The 15,119-nt window shown below is 32.9% G+C and overlaps 1 protein-coding gene across 3 annotated transcripts; it reads left to right on the forward strand.

The window, feature by feature from the left end:
- Positions 1 to 3,724: 3,724 nt before the first annotated feature.
- Positions 3,725 to 14,431, forward strand: LOC113397459 (mucin-12-like). Of its 3 annotated transcripts, none has more exons than XM_026635811.2 (9): positions 3,726 to 4,053; positions 4,350 to 5,388; positions 7,099 to 7,905; positions 8,988 to 9,145; positions 9,637 to 9,774; positions 10,595 to 10,841; positions 11,087 to 11,364; positions 12,367 to 12,549; positions 12,842 to 14,431. In XM_026635811.2, exons 2-9 carry the CDS (start codon positions 4,524 to 4,526, stop codon positions 12,926 to 12,928), a joined length of 2,763 nt encoding a protein of 920 aa, XP_026491596.2. In that variant the 5' UTR covers positions 3,726 to 4,053; positions 4,350 to 4,523; the 3' UTR covers positions 12,929 to 14,431. The 3 variants fall into 3 exon arrangements, with proteins under 3 accessions (XP_026491595.2, XP_026491596.2, XP_026491597.2); XM_026635812.2 differs by having other exon boundaries at positions 3,727 to 4,053; positions 7,117 to 7,905; XM_026635810.2 differs by having other exon boundaries at positions 3,725 to 4,053; positions 4,350 to 7,905.
- Positions 14,432 to 15,119: the final 688 nt, after the last annotated feature.

The following is a 15,119-nucleotide window of genomic DNA, read 5'->3' on the forward strand; positions in this document are numbered from 1 at the left end:
CAACATATTTGTAAAAAAAATTAAAAGTTTCACCAAATTAAGTGTCATAATGTAGTACTTAGAGCTGTATTTCAACATAAACTGTCCAAAATGGTGATTAAAAATTATCCATTTGTAACAAACGAATACAATTTTATAAAGAAAATATTAATGTACACAACATATTCTCAGTTTCTTTATAAAATTGTTCAACGTTTGTTTTATGTTTTATTATAATAATAGATTAGACTGAGTGAAATTTTACCGTATTATCAATATCTCGATTTATTTTAATAAATTGGTACCTTTGCCGTTTAATGTAATATTTCTTTGTCATTACAGATGTCATTACAACATTTATAAGTAATAATAATATAATATGTACTTCATTATTTTCAAATTAAAACCAGTTAAATTAATAAATAAAACATGTTAAAATATTTCCATATAAAAAATATATAGAAGCGTTCAATTACTTGAGATATTTCTTTAAATTTTATTTATTATATAACTAATAAATTCCTTGCAATAACACGATCTTAGTAAAATTAATAACATCCAGACTTTTGTACCATAACTGTTAGAAAATAAAATAACATAGTAAATAAAATAAATAATTAATAATGTGTTTTATGAGACTTGAAATTAAAGTACGATTATGTATTTGTAGTAACATGAACAAAATTACCGTTTATTTATTTTATTAACATGCGTTTTAGTTAAAAGTGTAACTGAACTATAAACCTGTTTTATTTTATAGATTAAAACATAAAAAATTAAACCGATATCATCTTAAATTTATTCTTACTAGCTGTATTTTATTGTTATTTATAAAGCCGTCCAGCACGGTTGTAAACATGTGCGTTGTATAATATGCCGTCTTTTTGCGTTTCAATACGTTCATTTTGTGCCAAATTATGACAACAATAAAATTATATTCCATTAATGTAGTCACACGAAATGTGAAAATCATATCGATTAGTACCAATTGTGCTATTGTAGGAAACACTAATATAACTATAATTTTATTTATATTGTGTAAAGTATGTGTAAAGCCCCTTATTAGCCCTTCTTATTTTTCGTTTTAGTATTCTCATATAGTATGAACAAGTATTCGCCTCTTTCGTGTTTATTCGTGTTTTACAAATTCTTTAGGAATGAGCAACCATCTTTATATTGTTAGATAAAAAAAACAATCACTATGACCTGCATTTATTCTGGGTAAAAAACAGGAACTGTTCAATTAAATAAAAGAAAGCAACAGAAAACAACTAATATGTGACTTTGATGTTACATTTCTAAACATTTTAAGAAATACAACAGCTTCAAAAACCATTAAACAAGATCATAATTGCCTCTTTACTTTCGCAAGCATATAGACATAGGGCTACACAATATATGTATAATGTAGATATTAATTTATTATGAGTACGTATAGTATGTATGATATTAATGTCTGCCTACCATAAAAGAACCAAAATCGTAAGCCTTAGTTTTAAAATTTCTTAGAATTGATAAAATTGTCTGCATGTTACATTTGAATCATAGATATCGAATTATGTGGCGGCCATGTATACAATATACCAATTTAAAAATAATATATCTACAAGTATGCACTGTAAAGGTTGTATTAAAGCACTTAAAGGGGTAATGTCAAAACAAAAAACACCGAAATATTTATAAACAACTACTTTGATTTGCCACCTGTTCCATAAAATAAGGATAAATTATTGCCTTAAATTATATTTTGTTTTATCGAACAAAATAAGGAAAAACTTGCTATGAAATTACCTATATTCAAATAGAACCAACTTTAAAGACCTTGCCACGGACATATGAATAATGTTTCTATGTCAAAACCTTACATATACAATCTAGAGATACTTGCCTATTGCTTTATCTTTCACATAATTCGATGTTTAATGATCCATATTTTATGAACCTACTTCTGGAATTATAAAGGAATCGTTTATGATGTAGTGGAATCTTAAAGTTTTTAGCTTAATTAATTGTTCGTTGTGATATTCATTTTATTTGCAATTTGCATCAGTACCAAAGAATATAACATTGCCCGTATTAGGTAACATAAACATAATAAACATATAAATCTGGTTTTTGTTTTTATCAACTCCCAAAACTTATCATACATATCCTGATGAACTTTTACGATAATTTAAAACTTTATTTTGGATTTTTATTTCTATTAGAATAATCAAATAATAATCTTACTGCAAATTTGATTATTGCATGTAAAAGTATATACTTATTGGAATAAAAAACTCCTAACCAAGATTAGGTACATTTTATATATCCACGAAAACTTACTTCAAAGTTTGTAAAAAAATACTACTATTGATAAAATCGCTCTCTGAAAAGTATGAACTAAGAATATATTAGAACTCCGAAATTCTTACAACACCACGGCTATTCACGTAACTATATATTTGTTTTAAATTGAAATATATAAGTTATCTAACTTAATAGGTGATATTTATATATACATTTATATGAATAGTTAATAGATAGAGAATACGTGCACGAGTTTATACAAATAAACACATTTGTTGTTTATACAAATTAAAAAAAGCCCATTTTTGCCCTCTCATTTCATATTATAAATAGCGAATAATCGAAACGTTTATTATAATACATATTAAGTATTAGCAGGTAAGTGGGAACAGATACGTAGCTTGCTGAAATCATAACCCTCCTTTTGTCTTCAAATTCAGTCTTTATGTCCTGAAAAAGTTGAGTTCATTATGAACATTGAGCTACTGTATTTTGGACCTTGTGGAATTTTATGCGCTCTCTTGCCATCTATCACTAATAGACAATAAATGCCGGCAATTCATAAATATTAATATTTTTATAACCACATAACAATCTAAATAAACGTTTTTATTCAATTCATTTCATTAAGTAGGAACAAATTGAACAAAAGTTTGTATAGATCTATTCACTGAAAAAGGCAAAGGATTTAGAAAAACCTATTTTATAAAGCTTTTTATTGGTCTCTCGTCGTCTTATTTATTGGCGTGTCGTCTAATCTAACACAACTATAAGTACGAACTACGAGCGTCTCGCTCTCATGTCATTCATACAGAATTTAAAATTACTAATGCTCGTCAATAACAAAATTTAACGTGCAGAGTGCGCCGTCGTGGGAGAAAATATCTATATTTATCTTTAGTATCATCAATGTATAATAGGTGGCATGCAAAAAGTACCTAAAACTAAATATTTTTTTACTAAATAATTTAAAGAGATATTGCCACACATATTAGACATTAGATTGTCTTATTATAAATTTATTATTTTATATTATTATACTTGTTACAGTCTTATAAATTAATTACACTTTATATTAGGGGAAACCGGCAACTCCTTTGCAGGCAACACAAACTGAATATTATTTTAACAATAAATGTTTTGTATTATTTATTTAAATATGAAGACGTCTAATTCAATGAAATAGAATTCCATATTCTCAATATCCAAATTTTATTACATAGTACATACCCGAGACCTAAGTCAGTTTTCCTTGCCATAAATTTATTAATTAATGGGTTAAATATATTTTTTAACTTATTATTTTAAAAATAAAACTTAATTATTTTATATTTTTTAAAAATAAAAAATTAATAAAAATGAGATTTATTTACTAATTTAAAAAACATAATTATTTTTTATTATAATTCAATTTATACAATATCATGTAGATGGCGCTAGGTCGCTTGTTGTGCGATCGTTCGTTCGACATTCGACAAGTAAAATGGCGGCGATTAATGTGAAAGGCGAAACGTTGTCGTATTTGTACTTGTAAATAAAGTAGTAGCTTCGTTGAAACAATATTACTCTTAAACAAAGAAAAGAAGACTCGTTACAAAGTGTATATTATTCAGTGATCAGTTGGGTGTAATACATAATACAGTTTAAGTAGTCTTTAATTTCACAATAGACAAAACCCGTCTCAACGAGCACTCGAAGAGTCGAGGCCATATTTATGATGTTATCTGTCGTGTGAGCGTCCTTTGAAACCACATTGATAAATGGTTATTCCAAACTAATGCGATGGTATGTTAGTTTCCAATACACCTTGTATTCATTTACAGATCTAAGTGTAAACTTTCTGTATTCTTCAAACACATTGACGCTATCATGTCTATGGAGCGGCGTATTATTTTTATTTCGTTAAATGTTTATATAAAAAATAGTTTTAATAGTTTTCGTTTGCCAATAAATGCAATATAATACTTATTCAAAAGGTTTATCGTGTAATTTACTGGTTCTCATTAGTATAAATACGTCTAATAAGACACTATTTAATAAAGACTTAGTCAAATGTTAATGTTTTTTTTTTTTCTTTTCAGGAGTGTTATCTGCATATGAAGAATATTTAACTTACTCAGTATGACTTCAAGTGCTCCAATTTAGTGGTTATAAATAATATATGTTTATGTGTACATCAAATTATGGATGAAAGTGTGGACTTTTATTAATAAATTACATAAATTAACACAACACAAAGCAACACGAAGGTGGTAATGGATCCAGTAGGACCATGGTCAGCATATGCTTCGTACAATCGGCTAGCAGGAGTACAAGCTGGTGCTGCAAGTGGGGACTTTCATCATCATCTAGCAAGTGGTGGTACTGGATTGGGCAGTCAGTCTGTGCCTTCTACAACAAGCCAGTTACTTCTTCAAGCAGCTCACACAACGGCATCATTAGCAGGCCAACTAGGGTCATCAACTGCTTCTCCCTTTAATCCTGGTGGATTTCTCTCACCGCCTGCTGTGGGATATGATGCAGTATTCTCACCTTTGTTTCATCATGCAAATCCAAAACCAGCACATTATAGTTCATCACTTCAGGCTCAACATCGTCAAGTGATTGCACAAGCTCAAGCAGCAGTAGCATCAAAACAGTCTTCAGTGGAAACTGAAATATCTTCATTAAGAGAAAATTATTCACATCAAACTTTAGCTGCACAAGGTTCTACGTTTTTTGATCAACCGTCAACTCCTGGTAGTACAACAGCAACAGGATTAAGTTGGCAAGGAACAAATCAACTTCCCAGTCCATTTGGAATTCTACCTCATGAAAGTGTTGTGCCTTCATCTCCAAGTCCTGCAACTACAAAGGCATCAGCGACATATGAAAATTTTAATGCTCACTTTGCTGCTGCGCAAACTCTTAACAATCACCTCAACTCTCAAATTTCTAGTACTGGTAAACAAACCAATAGGTCTGGTTCACCTGCTACTGCATCTAAACAACCAGCATCTTCCTCATCATCATCAACATTTTTTCAATCACCTTCATCTTTTGGAAATCAGACTGATAATTCATACAGTACAAGTGGTGCAAAAAGTGGTCAACTATCATCACAGCAGGATTATGCTGGAAGTAAGTCCTATTCAAGTTCTGCAAGTAACTCTTCTCACTCTCAGCAATCGTGTATTGTGTCAACTCCATCAGTAACCTCTGCCTCCACACCTAGTAAAGATTACCGTCCTTCCTCCACAGCACCCTCAAGACCCTCTGCCTCGATATATAGTTCCCAATCTCCTAAAGGTGCTACTAATGAAAAGAATCCTCGTAGCTCCACTGGTAATAGTAGTGGTTTTGTTTCTCCCACATCTAAGCCACCATTAATACAAACAAAAGCACAAAGTAAAATATATCCAGAACTAGGTAGTGAACAAAGAAAAAATTGTGATTCAAGTGATAAACTTCAACCCCAATCCAGCCCTATAAGTTACTCTATAATGGATGCTCCTGGGAGAATGAACTATAGTGGAAGTAGTGGAAGCTCTTCCAAGCCTAATAGAATTGGTTCTACTCAGTATTCATCCACACAGAGTTCAAGTTTTAGGCATTATCAAAGTGGTAACAATGTTGAGTCAGAGTATCATGTTCGAGCAAAGAGTAGCTCTAGTACAGATACTGGCTATTCAAGCAGCAGTTCCCAAAATGGTCCAGATTGTAGTGTTGTAGTTACTAGAAGGCAAAGTCCTTTACAAACAGCCCCTCAAACGTCTCCATTGGGGCATGGTTCTAGTCCTGCATATCCTATGTATCATAGTCCTATGAATTCTATAAATTCGCCACAGCAACATGGAGATCATTATAGTAAAGTTAATACTGCACCAAGGTCACCACTTGATGCCTCTGTTTCTTCCCGACCCCCTTCACAAAATAGTCAAGTGGCCTACCCTTCTGTTATTACCAGAGCATTAGGTATAGAACAAAGTAAATCTTATAGTGAAAATAGATATGAGCGTAATCAAAATCAAAATTCCAGCCAAAGTTGTTGGGACAATGAAAGACAAACAAACAGAAAATACAATAGTAATGGTAATAGTAGTAATACCAGTTCTAGTAATTACAATAATAGTTTATCTGAAAGCAATACTCACAGTGAAAAGTCAACGTCTCAATCTCAAAGTTCCTCAGATAGAAGTTTATCTGATAAACACCAACACCCCTATATTGATGGTAGTAATGTAGCTTTGCAAGATCTTTCCAGCTGTCGTGGTGACCCTATGAGTATAGTTAAAAACTTACAAACTTTACAACAGAGTTGTCAATTACAAGAAGTTAAAGCTTCCAAAAGTCAAACACCACTATCAAGTGTACCAGTGACTAGTAAAGTTGTTACTCGGCGAAAAAGTGTAGAAAAAGCTCCTCAAACAAATATGAATGAAATCTCAAATGTTGTAATGGCTGATTATTTAGCAAATAGGATTCCACCCCCGGCACATAGTTCTACTAGTAACCAACAACAAAATGGTTATTTTGATTTTGAAAGATGGAATCTCCCACCACCACCCCCTAAAATGTTCCCTGGCACGTCTGCATTTGGATCTCAAGCTCCACTGCATGCTTCAAATTTTGCAAACCAACATCAAGCTCTAGCGATGCAACATGGACATGCACTTACTTATTTTCCCCCTTTCCATCTAGGTCCTCATCCTGATTTCCAATCCTCGGTGGAGTTAACACCATTATCATCGTTTAGCGAGACTCCACCTTCGGCTTCCTCATCATCTTTTTCGACACCAGAAACTCGTGAGGAGGAACAGCCTAAGGTGGTAGTACCTAATATAGAAGAAGAACTTGGTTTCCTTGCAGAACAACGGGCAAATACTGCATCGTCGGTAGCACCCTCTTCACAGCAGCAGAACATTAACAGCACTTCCCAAGACGCTACTTCAAAAATAATGGAAAAAAAGTTCAATGTTCCAGTCACGGGCCCCGGTTCAGGTTTCATGGCTTCTTATTTGAAATTTTTACAAGGAGAGCGGGATACATCTCCCCCGCCGGCCGGCAGAGGCGCCAGGAAATCGACTTGGTCGCGAACGACGAACAGTAACACGAACAAATCGTATACTAACGACCATAATAAGAGTCAGTGTGAGGCGAACACTACTCAACAAAGCGCCAACGGCGCAATGGCTTCCAATAATGCACTAAACACAGGTATGTCACTGAGCAACCCCGTCATGAGTTCCGCGGCGAATATGAGCACGACAGGTTTGTTAGGCGCTAACCAATTACACGGTGTGCCCTCGAATATTCTCGGCTCGCAAGCGAAAAATGTAGAGTTAGACGATCCCCGCTATTATAATCTCAACAAAGAAAGAAAAAGAAAATACGACGGGTCGGAGGAGGCCACCTACGACGCGGACGAGGAAGCCCGAAGGCTGAACAAGCCGGTGCTGAACGTGCCCAGTACGCCTCTGAACGACAAGGGCAAGAAAGGTCGCACGACGACGACGATGAGCAAGCCCACGCCGTCGGCGGTCGTGGCGCCTCAGCCGGCCGCGCCCAAGAAGCCACGAGCGCCTGCGCCGCCGCCCGTGGCGTCGCTGCAGCCCGCGCCGCAGCAGCAATATTATTACCAACACCAGCCCGACGAAGGTGCGTTCAATTTATTAGATTTCCACTTGAGAAGTAGAGCGCGATGGTGAAGAGCTAGCCCTGAAGCTTGTATGACAGGAGCAAGCTAGCTGCCCCTGAGGCAGTGTACAGTGAAAACTTGTTACATTTTAACTGTGATATGTAAATTTTTATTAGATGAAATCTATTATTATTTACTGTAAATAATTTCTATGATGAAAATGTGATGTACCTATCTAGTAGAGGTCAATATTTTAGGGTTAGTCTGTAACAAGATTTCACCGACTTTATTGTTGATGACACATTATTAGTGCCATTTTATTGTAAATTGTAGAATTTGTGACTCTTGTCATACTCGCTATTGAAGGGGTGCTACCATTAATAATTCCAAAATTGTGGTATATTTTTTTATGGGATTGATACCAGTGGTGTCTGTTGTATATACCTAATGATGTATTGTATTTTACAGTATTTGATTTTAGTTGGTACTTATGATAGTGTATTCATATACTTTGATGTTAGCCGAAAGTGATTTTATATTATAAGATGATGAAATGCATAATAATAATACATTGACAGCTATAAGTTAGTGCGAGGAATGTATTAGGAGGCCATGCCCTGAACATAAGTTTTTGTATTTCTATTTAATTGTTATTTGTTTATGCACAATTCTCAATATTTTATGTAAATACTTTTGTATAATAGAAGACATAAAATAAACGCGAGTATATTACTGATATGTGTTAAATAATTTTAGTTTGTAATTATTCCTGGTAGCACCCCTCACTTCGCCAAATAGGGATAACATGTTCATATTTACATATTGTAACATTTCTTCATTGCAATCAGTTTTTTAGGATGGTTTGCATCTTATATATATAGACGTATTACGTGTACATGTTATCGCGTTGGTGAATATCATTTGGCTATCCTTTTCCCAACCGTTCCAATCCTTTTATTTTCATTTCCAACTTTTTTAAAAAGTGTACTCATTTTTTAAATAATTATAATTTATCTTCTGAACAAAAGGTAATGTGAACTGCATATATATGTTTTGTTGATTTGTTTCAATGAAACCCTGTTAATCGTTTTTAATGTTTTAGTTACTGCGCACACAACGGGATTGGCTTATGGTACATACGGGCCAGCAGACAATGACGCTAACTCAAACAGGAAATTACACCATATAAAATCGCATCAGCAAATATCGAGCTCAGGACAAATAGATAATAATAGACCCATTGAAGAAATGCCCTATCAGGTTTTTGTACCGTTTTAATAGGTGTTAAGTTTTTGTATACTAGTGTACACACTCAAAACATTTTTAATTTGATATTTAAATATCAGTATGAATGTTTTAGGCACCAATTTTTTTGTCTATATAATTCTTTTCTTTTTTTTTTGTTAAAATATAATCTATTTTTAAAATACAAATATCACTTAGATGCAGTAATGTTTTATATTCATTTTATATGTACGCTAATATTGTTCGCCGAAAACAGCTATTTATGTCGTCTATTTTAAAAGGTTTCGAGGTTCAATTTATATGCACCTAGATCTAGATTTTTATGCATGTTAGTATGTCGAAGAGTATTGCGATTGCGATTTCTTTCAATTAATATTTGATAGTAAACTCTTGGTAAGAATATTATTCAAATCCAATTTCATTCATAAAAAGTGTTAGTAATTGTATTAGTACTAATGATTTCTCATGATTTTTCTGCCTTATTAAGAATTCTTTAAATTTAACAGTCTGGAGAATTTGTTGCGATAAAGAGTGAATTAAACGAGATGTGGCCGGCAATATGGAGAGTGGACGGAAAAACTCTACTGCAAAAGTACGAGCCTTTTGAAGAAAACGGAAAAGTGTTATACCGAAATATATCAACGGTAAGAACGACGATAGTTTTTATATATTCTACTTGAAAAAATATATATTTCCAAATAAAAATCCCTAAAGCTTTTTTTTGTGTATCGGTCTTGCATATTAAGTAGACAAAACCTGTATCATTCCAATAATTTGTAGTGCCTTGTTTCTGCATGAAAAAATAGTGAGCTTTTAAAAGAATAAGTTGCATTATAACATCGATTATCCACTGGGCCATTGCGGGTGGAATGCAAAAAAAGTTATTTTATTTTAGAAATCCTTTCACAATCTAAAATTAAATGTGTGTGTAATATAGTAGTGTATTGGATTATAATTGTCTGTACCATCCTGTTGCATAAGACATTACCATAACCTAATAAAAAGTTTCTTCAGCTCGCAAAACAATTAAAAAATACGGGGTTTGTTAAGTTTTTGTTAGTTTTTCTTTCTTTCGTTAAAAATTTAACAGGATGATATTTTATATAACCAACATAGTCAGCATCAATGACACTTAATATAAACTATTTCTAGCAGTAGTGCAGTGAACGTTACTAATTTTATATAGTTTTTGTTTCTGTTTTAGACATTGATCATGACTGAATCGATTGTGTATATGATAATTTAGAGTGTGTATTTTCGTGGTAAGCAATATGGTTCTATAATCTATATGTCCTGACCGAATATAGTCACCACGACCAAGTAGGACGTTATTTAGTATGTATATAGTGCAGTCTCAATATCCGATAGGACATACATTTTATCCTTTGTATTTTTAATGTCAAGGTAAAGCAATATGATATATATGTTTGAAATATTTATCTTTTTTTTTAAATAATGTTTCAGTATGCTGCATGGAATCCTGAAAATAAAAAACTTTACACCCAAGTTCCTGTTAAAGTTCGATCACAATCTCATTTAGAAACAATAGTCGAATTAGTAAGAAGTGAGCTTCCGCTTGACGATTGTAATTTTATAGAAAAGAGGATGTTAGAAACTCAAATGTATCAAGAGAATTTTGAAGTTTATATACAGACATTAATATCGCACGCATTGGATCCCAACTTCTTAACGGAAATATTTCAAGAACAAGGTAATTTGAACATCATTACCCCAGTCATACTTTTGCAATAGAAAAGAATCGGCGTCTACATGAAAAATAAATTACCACAATAGAATTTTTAGCTACATGTTATACATAAGAAAATGAGTCAATTTAGTTACTAGCTACGTGCTAGGCTACCTTCTAGTGAACGTTGTAAATCCATGACATTCGATAAGACGTAAAGCTTAGTATCGATGTGCTCTTGATAGCGAATGGGATCGCAACTTTTCCAGACGAATACTTCCTATCGAACGTGAAGACCGTGGACGAGGTGACGGAGACGATGCGCACGCGCGTGTCGGGCGCGGCGGGCGGCGGCGCGGGCTCGAGCGGCGCGCGCGCGCTGGACGCGGCCGTGGCCACGTGGCCCGGCCTCAGCGTGGCGGCCGGCTCGGGCGTGTGTCGCGCCTGCGCGCGCCCCGCCGTGGCGCGCCTGCTGCTCTACGGCCAGCCCTACAACCCCGCCACGCTCGAGCCCGTGCAGCCCGACGCGAGACTCGCCTACGAAAAGGTATGTCGCGCTTTTTCCCGGTTCCTCTACTTTTTCATAAAAATTGGGGCTTAAACTTTCACTGTAGCATATTTCATTATAATATATTTCTTAAATTTTTCATTTAGCCTATGTCCATAGGAAATAAATGTTAATAGGAATATGATAAGAGCGCTAATCGCACAATTTATGCAGTGCTACTTGATTTCATAATATTTTGAAAATATCTGAGTTTGAAACAAATGTCCACCGAGAAAAATCCAGTAGACATAAGAGGATGATACTTTAACTCTTTGGGACCATTCATTTATTACGTAAGACTATTTTCACTAGTTTTTGACTCCCTCCCTCTCTAATATACAAATAACTAAGAACCGGCCGACCTCCTCTCTCCTTGTTTAATATTTATTACGTAAGAATCTAAAGAAAAAAATGAATACAGGTTTGTTTAATTTTACTGTTTATTTTTCAAAGTAACAACTTTTTGAAATGTGTTTATTTGTAATTTCAAATATTCTAAAGGTACGCATCCGAGCGAACCTCAGCAATCGCGCGATTTCCCGCGTAATAATTTTAATTTTTTTTATCTTACGTAAGAACTATCGAAACTCCTTCCCTTCCTTGTAAGAAAACATAAGACATGGTCGACCCCCCTCCCCCCTAAATCGTCTTACGTAATAAAGGAATGGCCCCTTTACGGTCGCTTTCTAAATTGCTAAATTTAGATTAGGAAGATGTATCCGCGTACTACATTACAGAAAAAAATATATGAAAAATGTCGAAAATGTTTGCTAGATATATTTTGTCTGCGGTCATGTGATAAACTTTCGGGATTCAAACACAACATAATTTAATTTGGAGGAGTTTTATCATACACTAAAACTTTGTAAGATTTTCCAAAAAAAATCGGCGGCATACATAAATTCTGTACACACTTTATTTAAAATATATGTATTTATATTAGGCAAAAAGTATAAAACTAATTAGAGACATATAGTTTATAACAATATTCCAATTTTTCAGGAATTCCTTGTATGTACGCCTTGTTGCGGGCGTGTGCAATTGTATTCAAGAATATCACATCAAAAGTATTTAATGTATGCCGAATGTAGTAAGCGAGTAGCAGAAAAAAGGATGCAGAACCCCAGCAAAGATACTACGGTTATTCTAAATGAATTACTAGCCGACGAAGTGTGGCTATCACAGGTAGGTTACTTATATTCAAAAAAAGGATTTTTTTCAGGTGTTTCTGTGCAATAAAAAAATTAAATACAGGTAATAGTAAAGATATAATAAGTCTCTTGTGTTTAACATATAAAATAATAATAACAAATAATCAATCATAGAAATTGGTAATTTATAACGATGTCGAGTAAAAATGCTCAAATGAGTGATTTTCGTTTGAGCAGGAAGTTAATTGTAATATTGTAGTCAAAGTCATTTTAATTTTACTTTTAGGCAATTTTAGATTTGATAATGTTGAAATAAAACTTTTCAGTTGTTCCGGGACGTTCGGCACTCTTGGGCCGAAGCGGAGTCTTGGGAGCGCAAGATGCGACACGCAATGTCAAGACAAATGATTTAACGTTCATAACATGCGCCAAAAGTGTACAAAACACGCCACAAGGACAATTCTTATTTACTTTTTATACCTGTGAAATATGTGCTGTATGTATGTAATTTTTTTATATTTTTTTATTACTCTTTACATTTAAGCATTTAATAATCTTTGTTCAAATAACGTATCTTTTAGCAAATAAACATCACGTATTAATAATAATTTGTTTTTTAAATTCCAAACTATCGACTAATTTTGATTGGCTGTTACTTAGTATCAGTTTTTAATAGTTAGGTGTGGTGCCATTTTTGCTTATAAATATGATGCAAAAATAGTATACCAATGTAGTGCCGTCGGGTTTCTGTATGGTTTGTGATTTTTTCATTTATTTTAATTCTAGAATCTAGATTATACATACATATAAATTGTATGTCTTGTCTCAGCTTGGGACAGCAGAGGTTATAAATACATTTATGAGTAATATTTTTAGAAACAAAAATTATTTTTTGTAATTTAAGTTAATTTTATTTTATAAGCAAAGGTGACCATAACTTATAAACGCCCATTATAGTATTTTTCTTAAAATGTAATAAACTTAAATAATGTAATAAATGAAAATAAAATTTGTCATAAATATATTAAATATACTTAAAGGAAGTGATAAAGAAGGTGAGGATAAGTTACAATTCAAAGGTCATCTTCAGTCTTGAAAACAGAAAGGCCTTCTTAAAATACGTATTTCGAAAAATGTAAAGAAGTGACGATATTATTAGAAAGTCCCATAAATATTTTTATGTAAATAAATTAGATAAATTGTCATTATGTGCAATGCCGATCGGGAACAAATGTTTTTTGTAATGGATCAAAACTGTCTTTTGTTTTTGGAAATTGAAGGATTATTAATTTCCTAAGTAATTTTCTTTCTTAATTTTCTATTAAATTTAGCCAATTATAAAATACCTATACAATACGCTTTTTATCGATATTAACGAATTTATATCCTTTTTGGTGACTAAGATAACTGGTTACGCCACATGTATCCCTTAGCCGTTCACAAACAGTAAGTTGTATGGTTATTTGTTTTTCTCAATTGAAACTAGAATATCATTTCAATCATTGAACTACAAACTTCTTCCATATACAAACTTTTTGTATATATAACATTTATTCAAGGAGGTCATTAAAATACCACATTCCTAAAGCGGCCTTGAATGTTTTAAAAAAAATACTGATTTAAAAGTGATCTTTAATTTTAAGTTTTAATTGCCCTAATTTATATATGAACAAAACTGACGATATTATACTTTCTATATTTGAAATAAGTACATTATTAGATAATATTTTGTTTAATTGCATTGGGTTGTAAAGGTTTAATAAATAAAGCGCCGATAAAAATGCGTAATTTTACACATGGATAATATTGTAAAAAAATTAGGTTCTGATAGTAAAGTTAAGAAAAACTTTATTTATTTTGTTTTATTTAAACACTTTCTTATTACACAACAACATAATAAATGGCAATTTTATCGATTCAAGTTTTTTATTTTGCATCATATACTTATATCCTTTTCTATTATATCTATTATTTAATTTGATATAAAAATATCGCAAATAAGTAATCGCATTACAGAGTTATTATTATATATTGATTAGCAATATTACCTGCAGTGGACAAAATACACAGATTTAACATAATCTTTGGTCACTCCGATGATTAAAGGTAGAGGAGCGCGTCTTCGTGAGTGAGTAGACCTATACATACAATAAACTAACACTCGAGAGCCTAATGACATAGACACTAAACATGTATATGCCTACTGTTTATGTACAGAATACTTAAAATGCTCAGTTTCCTAGCACACTTTTGGATACATAAACCCTTTCCCCTTCCTATCCAATGTTTTTTAAGTGGTAATTTCTTTAGCTATGTTTAGCGTATTTTGATAGGGAAAAATTATTGGAAGTTGCGTCACCGACGTCTGACCGACGATATGATCGTGATGTGTTGTACCAGACAGGTGACTCGTAGCGGCGTGTGTACATAATTAAACCCATATACACGTATTCACAACGCATATATTTTAGATATTGTTATTCTTATTTCTGTACACTTATTATTATTTTAATTATATTGTATTATATAATATAACGATATATTATAGCGAGTCGAATTTACAAAGTTATATCAGACGGCTCGATGTCGTGTGTGCTCGATGAT

The sequence above is a fragment of the Vanessa tameamea genome, chromosome 3, assembly GCF_037043105.1.
Source record: "Vanessa tameamea isolate UH-Manoa-2023 chromosome 3, ilVanTame1 primary haplotype, whole genome shotgun sequence".
Lineage (NCBI taxonomy): Eukaryota > Metazoa > Arthropoda > Insecta > Lepidoptera > Nymphalidae > Vanessa > Vanessa tameamea.

Coding starts and splice junctions, on each gene's coding strand:
- LOC113397459 (XM_026635810.2), top strand. CDS start 4,524: ATGGATCCAGTAGGACCATGGTCAGCATATGCTTCGTACAATCGGCTA. Junction 9,775..10,594: donor TATACCGAAATATATCAACG/GTAAGAACGACG, acceptor ATAATGTTTCAG/TATGCTGCATGGAATCCTGA. Junction 11,365..12,366: donor CGAGACTCGCCTACGAAAAG/GTATGTCGCGCT, acceptor CCAATTTTTCAG/GAATTCCTTGTATGTACGCC.